The 9662-nt window shown below is 36.6% G+C and overlaps 1 protein-coding gene across 2 annotated transcripts; it reads right to left on the bottom strand.

Annotated features, from left to right (window-relative positions):
* Nucleotides 1-2651: 2651 nt before the first annotated feature.
* LOC113708263 (cationic amino acid transporter 1-like) lies at nucleotides 2652-8198 on the bottom strand. 2 transcript variants are annotated; one of them, XM_072064387.1, is made up of 3 exons: nucleotides 7855-8198; nucleotides 4776-4847; nucleotides 2652-4623 (listed from the first exon to the last, which is right to left on the bottom strand). In XM_072064387.1, exon 3 carries the CDS (start codon nucleotides 4614-4616, stop codon nucleotides 2817-2819), a length of 1800 nt encoding a protein of 599 aa, XP_071920488.1. In that variant the 5' UTR covers nucleotides 4617-4623; nucleotides 4776-4847; nucleotides 7855-8198; the 3' UTR covers nucleotides 2652-2816. The 2 variants fall into 2 exon arrangements, with proteins under 2 accessions (XP_071920488.1, XP_027086526.2); XM_027230725.2 differs by lacking the exon at nucleotides 4776-4847.
* Nucleotides 8199-9662: the final 1464 nt, after the last annotated feature.

The following is a 9662-nucleotide window of genomic DNA, read 5'->3' as shown; positions in this document are numbered from 1 at the left end:
ATTATGCAATTTGCTTAAATCAGGGCTAGTGCTAGAAGTTAAAAAAACACACAAATAAGGTTTTCTTGTATTTGCTTTATGTGCATTTGCAAAACAGGTTCATTAAACAATTCTTTGGCAGTTGAGAGGGAAAAGAAGGGAAAAGGAAACATGGTTTGTACTTTTTTGTTAGATGCCGTTTGGATTGAGGGAATGGAAGGGAAAGGAAAGGAGAGGAATTAGAGGGCTTTGATTTTTGTTGTTTGGATTGATTTTCAAATAGAGAAAGAAAAGGGTAGGGATGGAAAGAGAGGGAGAGAGTCTAGTTATTTTGTTGAATTATGGTTCCACTCAAAAGTAAGTGAAAATAGAGGGAAATGAAACTAAATTTACGGAATAATTTAAATTTTTTTAAAAGATCAAATTGTCCCTATCTTTTTTCAATAAATTAACACTTGATCTTTCCTTTTCTTTCTTTTCCTTCCTCAACCCAAACAAGAATTCAATTCAGTATTTCCTTTCTTTTCCTTCCATACTTAATCATAACAAAATATATGGAGACCATCTTCCTCTACTCTCCTTCTTTTTCCTTTTCTATTGGTACCCTTTCCTTTCCTCTCCCTTCTTTCCCTTCAATCCAAATGGTGGCTAAAGCTAAACTTTGCTTGTGAGGTGCAATCATGAGTTTGTACTAGACTTGGTAGAATGTTGAATTTGTGTATGGCTTTACTTGCTTGTTTACGTATAAAACACCGTGCTTGTAATTGTAGTGTGTACAATTTTATAATTCATAGCAATATTTGATGTAAATACATACAGCATTAGGGTGTTGGTGAATTTATTTGTACATCCTAACTCAATGTGAGATACACCAAATCTTGTAAGGAATACACTAATTAACCATTTAAGTACTGTTCCCATAATGAGACTGCGTAAAGGTAAACTTGCATTTGAGGTCCAAGCACAAATACCTACAAGATTTGGGATTTAGGATGTGAATGTGTGCGAATTTTACTTGCTTGTTTTTGTACAAAAAATAAAATAAACCATATTTGTATTTGTTGTTGTACGTGTCCAATTTTGTTCCTCATAACAAGATTTGGTGTAAATCCATACATTTTAAGTAGTGAATTAAATTTACTTGTCTACCCCAAACGGGAATATGCACAAAGTCTTGCAATAAATGCTCCAAATCATCATCATGTGTTACACTAATATGATCAGACAAAACTCACTAGATCTGCCTGTTTCCTGCAAAGACTTTATTACATACTAATGCTAATATTCCTTTTGAGATATTCCTATGTTTTTGGTTTTCAAAAAAAAAAAATTTTTTTTTGGTGGCCTTCAATGTTTGTTTTTCTTCTAATGATATATAGAGTAATATTTTTCAAACTAGAGCTAAGTATTAATTGGTCCATGTTGTAATGGGACTTGGCCCCAATTATAAGTTTTTTTTTTTTTGCTCATAATTTCCTTAGCAATATTAAAATGTCGAGTGTCAATTACCAATCCTTCATGCATGTGTGCTGATATTTTTCTTGTTTTCAAAACTTTTGACCAAAGAAAAAGAAAAAGGTACCAATTTCTTCTCCAGATCCTCCACCACCACAAGGTTCTCCAGCTCCGGCTCCACCTCCACCACCACCCTCTCCTCCACAACGACCATCTCCACCGCCATCACGTCCTCGTTCTCATCCACCATCTCCGCCGCCAGGTTCTCTTCCTCGTTCCCGTTCTCATGCACCAACTCCACCGCCACAGTCTCATGGCAGAGCACCGCCACCTTGGCCTCATGCACATCATGGCCCCAAAGATGGTCCCCACGGATATGGACGATACATGCATGCGTTGGATGAAATGTCAAGGATTCCTGGGCTGAGAAGCTTCGAAGCATCCACTACCAGGACTTACAGGTGGAATTTCTCAGACGATACCATGGATGAGAGCTTCCACCACAGTCATGGACCTTCATATAGGCACAGGGGGCCGCCGCCGCCGCCGCCTGATTATTACCCCGGGCCCCATCATGAAAGCTACTACCGCCGTCATCACCTACCTTCATATAGGCACGTGGAGTCGCCACCGCATTATCCGCCCCTCCGACATGACCACAGTCCTCCAGGATACCTTTCATACCACAGGCGCCCGGGATCGCCACTGCATGACCACATGCCTGGAAGTTACCATGCGCTTCCACCACCGCCCGGCCAGCACCCGTATGAGGTCTTTTTCAGTGATGAGAATCCTAATGGTTGCATAATTACCTGATTATGAGCGTTTTATCACTCTTGAGGGCTTTGGTTGCTTTAGACTTGTTTGGGATATTGTTCGTTTCTCTTTGATTTTCACATGGCAAGGTGCCATTTTTGGATTTCAGTACATTAATTTATCGGTTGTAAACATGACTTATATTTGCATTACATGCCTATGATTTGAGAACACAGACACTACAAGAATCTAGACTCTAATTTGTTCTTTTCTAGCCCATGAGATCTTATGATGAGTGTTTTTTTTAAATTTTTCTTTTTTTCTTTTTTTTTTCTTCATTTTGGACCTCTCCGATGAAGATCCGGCTTAGGGGCACATCAAGATCCGGGGGGGGGGATCTTTGATCATACTATTCCACTGCTTTTCATGTCACAAACAATCTCAATTTTATAGACTACTACTTCAACATAAAATTCATGATAAAATAAAATAAAAACACTGCAATCTTGCTGCAATACAAGATTAATTTGAAACATGAATCTTTACATAAAAGGAAACACTAGTCCAATCCAAAAAGGTGAACACTAATTTACCCTGCTTCTTCTAACCATTGCCAAATGCTTAGGCTATGTGGTGGTTTCAACCTCATTATTTCTTACTATACCAGCTTCAATGTTTGCCTGGGAGGATGTTCCACCTTTGCCTTCAAACTCCTTGGCTGCATCATATGAAGCATGCAATCCAACCAGCAAATAGTACACAAGCAAAACCACTGTCCAAATAGAGAATCTGATGAATGATGGACCATCAATTGAACTGATGACAAAAATATTGAGTGCAACACTAGCTGATGGCACCCATGGAACTAATGGCACTCCCCAAACCTTTGGTTTTCTTGCCTGCTTAACCATCAGGTTCAGTCCCAGTGTGGCTAAAAACCACATCCCTACCGTAATTACGTAACCAATCCAGCTAGTGACATTTAGACCCCAGCAAACAGAAGTGGCAATAGAGGATGATAGGATCAACACCAAGAAGAATATAAGTTTGTTCCTATCAGGATTTGATGTATCCCCTGAAACATAGTGTCGTCTAACTATAAGCGCAATGGAAACTAGAGTGAACAAGAACAAGGTAGAAATAGACAGAAGGTTTGCCAGGACATCAAGGCTTGTGAAAAATGCAACAATGCAGTTTGCGATGGTCATGACCACTGTGGCATTCACTGGTGTGCCTGTTTTTTGGCTGATGATAGAAAGAATTGGAGGAGCCATGTGTGTTCGAGCAATATGAGTGAAATACCTGGCTTGTCCAATGACATTTGCCAGTAAAACTGTGGTCATGCCCTTTAGTGCGCCAAGTGCTACAATATACTTAGCCCATTTCAATCCTACAGCTTGGAATGCAATTGTGAAAGGTGCATCAACATCAACTTGAGAATATGGCTGCATGAGGCATAACGTTACTGCTAGGAGGCAGTAAGTTGTAATCACAATCAGCATTGATCCAATTAGGCCAATAGGGATATCCTTACCTGGATTTCTAATTTCCTCTCCCAAAGTTGCCACTCCATCGAATCCAACAAATGCGAAGAAGAGTGTTGCTGCTGCTGTGAAAATGCCATGAACACCAAAAGGTGCAAATTCTTTATAATTAGCAGGATTCGCCTTACTTAGGCCGGTAACAAGGATGAAAACCATCACCAAGATATGAGCTATAGTCAACAATGAATTAAACCGGGAGGAGCCTTTGATGCTCAGAGCTGCTGCAACACAAATAATCACAGAAATACCAACTGCAATTGGATCTAAATGGTTGTAGCCCTCAGCAAGAGATGAGACATTTATACGGAAATCATTAGGATCATGATTGCACAGGGTGGCAAAATATGAAGTCCATGAGCGTGCGACACTAGCCCCGGCCACAATATACTCGAAAAGAATGTTTCCTGCAGCAATGAAAGCTATAAAGTCTCCAAGTTCCACTCTTAAATAGGCAAATGATCCTCCAGCAACAGGAAGTTCAACAGTGAACTCCGTGTAGCACAGGACAGAAAGCAAAGCAGCAATGCCTGCTATGAGGAAAGATAGGAGGACAGCAGGGCCAGCATCATCTCTAGTGGCTTGTCCAGTAAGGACAAAGACACCAGCTCCCATTACTCCCCCGACACCAAACCACAGTAAATCAAACCAATTTAATGTCTTTTTCATCTGATTTTGGCTACGAGCTCGCACTTCTTGAAGCTCCAATTGGTCGAATGATCGTGCCAGGAGACGATCTTTTAGCCGTGTTTTTGTTTCGCGCAATGCCCTGGTGTAATTTTCCCAGCTTTTGAATGACTCCTCTGGGAAAAAATCATCTTTGCTGCATCCAAAGAATCTCTTCTTCAATCTGTTGCCTTGCTCTACACCACTAGCACCCACCATCTCTATCCTGGAATTAAAAACATGAAGGACAGGGATTGCTCAGAGGGCTTTTGCCAGTGACATACTAATCCAAATGGTCGTAAAGTAGATCAATCACAAAAGGAAATATGTTCCTAATTATGATCAAGTCCTTGACTGAATCACAAACAGTATCCTTACTTAAGGGTAGTGGTTAACTTCCAATGAGATTCATCGTCCTGCTATTCAGAATTTGCTCTAAGTTGCATAAATCTATATATCAGAGGTAAAATAGAAATTAGAAAAATTTTCCAGAAATATTTGGAATTTGAGTGGTTACTAATTAGTGTAATGGCCAGTCTAGCTAACACCTGCAAGCGAAAATTTGAATACATAATGCAGAAAATTGAAATAAAGTTCCAAAAAAAGTTACACAGCATAGTTCAATTTCTGCTATTCAACTACTTAATAAAAGATCTATCTTATTATTCAAATAGTACCTAAAGTCTTCAAGATAAATAGCAAAAGCTGGGATTGTGGCAGCTTTCTTATTAATCTCTTTGCTAGCATGGCAAATAATATTTATACACAAGCAAGCAAGGAATGCACAAGGGCACAGCCAAGTTTGGCTTTGTACAAAACAAATTCTAAATTCATGTAAATCAAAACAGAATGTGAATCAATGTAGAGGATAAAAAAGATCAACCAAGCCTTTTAGGAATCATATCAAAGTCAATTTAGCACTATAGAGTGCAGCACAGGGTTATGAATTAGATACCCAATAATTTACCATATTCTATCTAGAGCATTATTTAGCATGTATGCCAATCATTACTACCATTATATCCAAGAAGAATAGCATTTTACTTTTATACAATTTTTTTAATTAAAAAGCAATTTTTTGGTAATATATATTTTATAATTAACCTTTATTTAGCCAAGGGATTCGACTGATATTTGCCTTATTGAACAAATCTTTTTTTCTTTACCCTTGGCTTCCCTTTTCTTGACCTGCATTGATGTAGTAGTTGAAACTTAAAAGACAAAAATCCCTGCAAGGCAGAGAGCCAAAAGCGAATATATGCATTGCCCACTGCGCAAAAGTTCACTCAATTAATACTTATAAGATTCATGTGCTTTATATTTCAATGACAGTTTGCTAGGTCAAACGTAATATAGATTAATAATGCCATAATAAAAGGGAAAATAAATAAGATTTGCTTTTCCAAACTCTGCTTGGCTTAAGTTCTATTCATGAACTATGAGTAAACAACTCTTTTTTGTCCTTCTGAACAACTTGATTGAAATAAACAACTCTTTTGTAGCCAATCTCTTTTAAGAATAATGCATAAAAATTACACGTCCATAGTGCAATTAAAAAAGCTTGTACTTCTGAAAACTTGGAATACTAGTTTCTTGTTCATAGTCAATCATGAATGGCAGCAGGTTTTGAATGGTGATCTCCCTCTCAGGGTTAAAAAAGTAATTAACCATCTCGAATAAATACACATCGTTTATTTGAAAAATGTGTCTCAGTCACACTCAACTTTCCAGTCTCATTCCTTATTGACAACCAAATCTACTAAATTTGTACTAGAAATGCTAACCAAGTGAAGTGATACACCGGGCCACGGGTGCACACATGCGACATCATGGATCTCTACCGTCAGCAATGGTGACAGCACGATACAGTAGTATAACAGATCTAGACATGTAGATGTTAACATAGCAAATGTACGCACTAACACAATAAGATTAAAAAAAAATAACAAAATTTTTTTGTCATCGAAATTTGTGCCTAAAATTTGTTGTGCTATTACATATTATTGTGTTAGTATGTACATTTATTGTTTTAGTGCCTATGTTTGCTCTAGTAACGTCTACACTATACTGTGTTATCACTAGTAGCACATAATCCACGCATGAGAGGGAAGAAATGATTTAACCCAAGATTTCGTAATGAGATTTTATGATTCTTTGCCATGGATAATTCTGGTTTTTTTTTTTTCCTAAAGAAGTGGGTGTCTGAGTCAATTAGTACGGGACCTGACTAATCCCCATTCCGGCCTGAGAGGAGAGGCCCCATCCTCCCAAACACGATAACCACAAGATTGGGACTCTTGCGGGCACTGGACACCAACTCCTAAGGAGGTTTATTGAGACCAACCGAGATACCCATGAGAGAAATATAGTATACGTACTTTGGTGTCTTACTAAAGAAGCACAAGGGGAGTTTTGTAATGTATCACTACCTAATTCTTAATTACCCTTTACCTAAGATCTTGTGATCATATCCCAGGATAAAAAAACGAATTCATCAAAATTGCAAGATTAAACCAACTGAAAAAGCCAATCATGAAAATTAATGTCGCCAAACAACTCTTATGAAACAGGCCAAGCATAAATATACAAAGATATATCAATGGTTCAATGGAATATATATAGCAGTTAATATGTACTGATTTCCCATGAAGTGAGAAGAAATAAGGGACAATTTTTTTTATTAAGTACGATTCAGGTGTGCTAATGAATGCCTACTATATATTCTTCATCTATTAGAGGAGGTTAAAGTTTAATTGATATGTTTCCTTGATATTCTAAATTTTATTGTACTAATCAGGGGGATGATTTTTTTTTTTTTTTCAACATATCTGGTCTCCAAACAACTTGGTCAATATATCTACCTTCCTAACAACTTGCACTTCAGTAATTTTCGGCTGATTTACGGCAAAAAGAGTAGCAATATTTGACCAATTGATACTGCCATACTCAGGATCTTGCTGCTTTGAAAGAAAAGCAGGAAAAAAAAAATTGAACCAAGACAATTTTCCTTTCACTTCCCTTGTGTTTAAATAAAATTTAGACAATTCAAAACTCAGGTAATTACAAGTCTAATTGATTCTTAATCTCAAAAAACCTACTCTTTTCCCCTTACATCTATTCTTCGGATGTCAATTGTTCCAACTCACCAAATTCCAAAAACGCCTTGACTGAATGAATCAACTTTCTCAACCATCCATTAGATTTATCCTTTTGTGATGGTTTTGCAGTCAGTCTTTCTTAGTTTCTTTTTCTTTAATATTTCGCTACAGAACCCCCTATGGAAAAGTCAAGTGCATCATGGCCATTTAAGCTAAAGAACAAAATATTCTCCTATGTTTAAAGAGCACTTATGTGTCTATTAATTCGAGGTTCGATTGAGCCCTCATTCTTCTTCGTTTCCTTCCTCAAATAAAAAGTAGAAACTATAAAGTGAAATAAATTATTGACAAGAGGTTACCTTCAAACTCAAACACGATAGAGAAGCAGCAACAAGTCAGAGATGCACCACCTTTGTTCTTCTGATTTGTACCTCTTTTCTTGGTTTTCTTGTTAATGGCATTGCTGAACCATTTTATTGCTTCATCATTACTTGCGTGTCCACCTGTGTAACAACCTCTTGGATGCGTTGAGTGTATCTATACTATTCACGGATATGTTCCGTAAGATTTTCAATGACATGACATTTATCACTTCCTAGATTTTTGGATTATTTATTTCTTAAGTTTCTTGTTTATCTATTAGTTTAGTTCAAATATTTAAATTCGATAGAAAAAGGTTTGGTTAAACTAACTTATGAAATGATCATCTAGTATGTAATATTTTATAGATTTTTCAGATCTGTAGTATGTAGTATTTATTCTTAAGATATGTTTTGTGTGTTTGTATATATAGTTGACGTAATTTCTATCATTAATGTAGATTTAATGAAATGATCGTGTTCTTATCCCGAAAAAAAATCACATTTTATAGAATTACGATGAAAATTAAAAAAAATTCCAATTTATTTGTCTTAGGGACCAAGTGTGTTGGACCATTAGAATAAGGTGCGGGGCTTTAAGTGTCCTTTATTAAGATGATGTATAAGCCCAAGTAGGTCACAAAATCCATTAATGATCAACGTAATAAACAATCAACTACCTCTAGAGTAGTAGTTGATCGTCAGGAAAACTCTTCTTAAATGCATTCTTTGACTTGCTTTTTTTTCTAAGATTTCCTAAAAATTTTACTAGCGGAATCATAATGAAATTCTAGGAGGATTTTTTATATAAAAGAGAAGATCGATTATGGAAACGAATTTCGCACCCGTTAGAATTCTAGGAGGATTTTTTTATATATATAAAAGAGAAGATCGATTATGGAAAGGAATCATAATGGATTGATAAGGCGGGGATGATGAAGATTTTATCTCCAAAGTGGGGTAAAAGATAAAATTCTAGGAGGATTTTTTTTTTATATATAAAATAGAAGATCGATTATGGAAAGGAATCATGCAGGGACACACCACACATCGACAAAGCTACTCAAAGGCTCCTTTTCGATCTTTTCTGCAATTGTCCAGTCTCCTAGTTTGAGTCATTTAGGACTTTTTCCAGTTGATGTGTGTAATACAAACCAAGAACAAATGCACATTAAAAGTGCAGAAACTCCTAAACAAAAAACTCACAACAAAAATGAAGGAATAGACAACTCTTTAGACGTGATTGTAGGTTATGATTAGGGTTTTAATTGCCCCCACTACACTTAGTATTAGGTATAGGCTTAAGGCAATTTACCCCCTAGAATAGAACAAGAGGAAATGAAACTTGTTAGCAAATGACAAGTTGCTTTCTATAAGAAAAGATCAAATCACAAAAGTTAATTTAATTCCCTAAAGACTTGTTAATTTATGTGAAAAAATTGCTTTTCACTTGTATCCGATGTTCATTATCAATGTCCATTCAAAACACAGCCTTTGGTATCAAAACAACCGCCATTTAAGCGAAAAGGTGCTAAAAAAATGTTTGAACGTTACCCAAAATCCGGCCCGGATTATGGATTGGATTCAAGGCCGGAAGGCTTCCGTCCATAATACTAGCCATCGGGAGAAGCAGGACTAATATACCATCCAGTTCTGAAGAAGCTTTAAAATGCCTCATGCATTTTTTTTTTTTTTGTTTTGCCCTGTAGAGTTTAAAGGGCAAAGACTTACAAAATTTAAAAGTAGCAAAAAACACTACCAGTTATTACTATTTTCTTTGTCAAAAAGGAGAAATTTATTAAGTCTTA

This window comes from Coffea arabica, chromosome 9c, assembly GCF_036785885.1.
Source record: "Coffea arabica cultivar ET-39 chromosome 9c, Coffea Arabica ET-39 HiFi, whole genome shotgun sequence".
Classification (NCBI taxonomy): Eukaryota; Viridiplantae; Streptophyta; class Magnoliopsida; order Gentianales; family Rubiaceae; genus Coffea; species Coffea arabica.
This window is presented reverse-complemented; position numbering and strand designations above follow the sequence as displayed.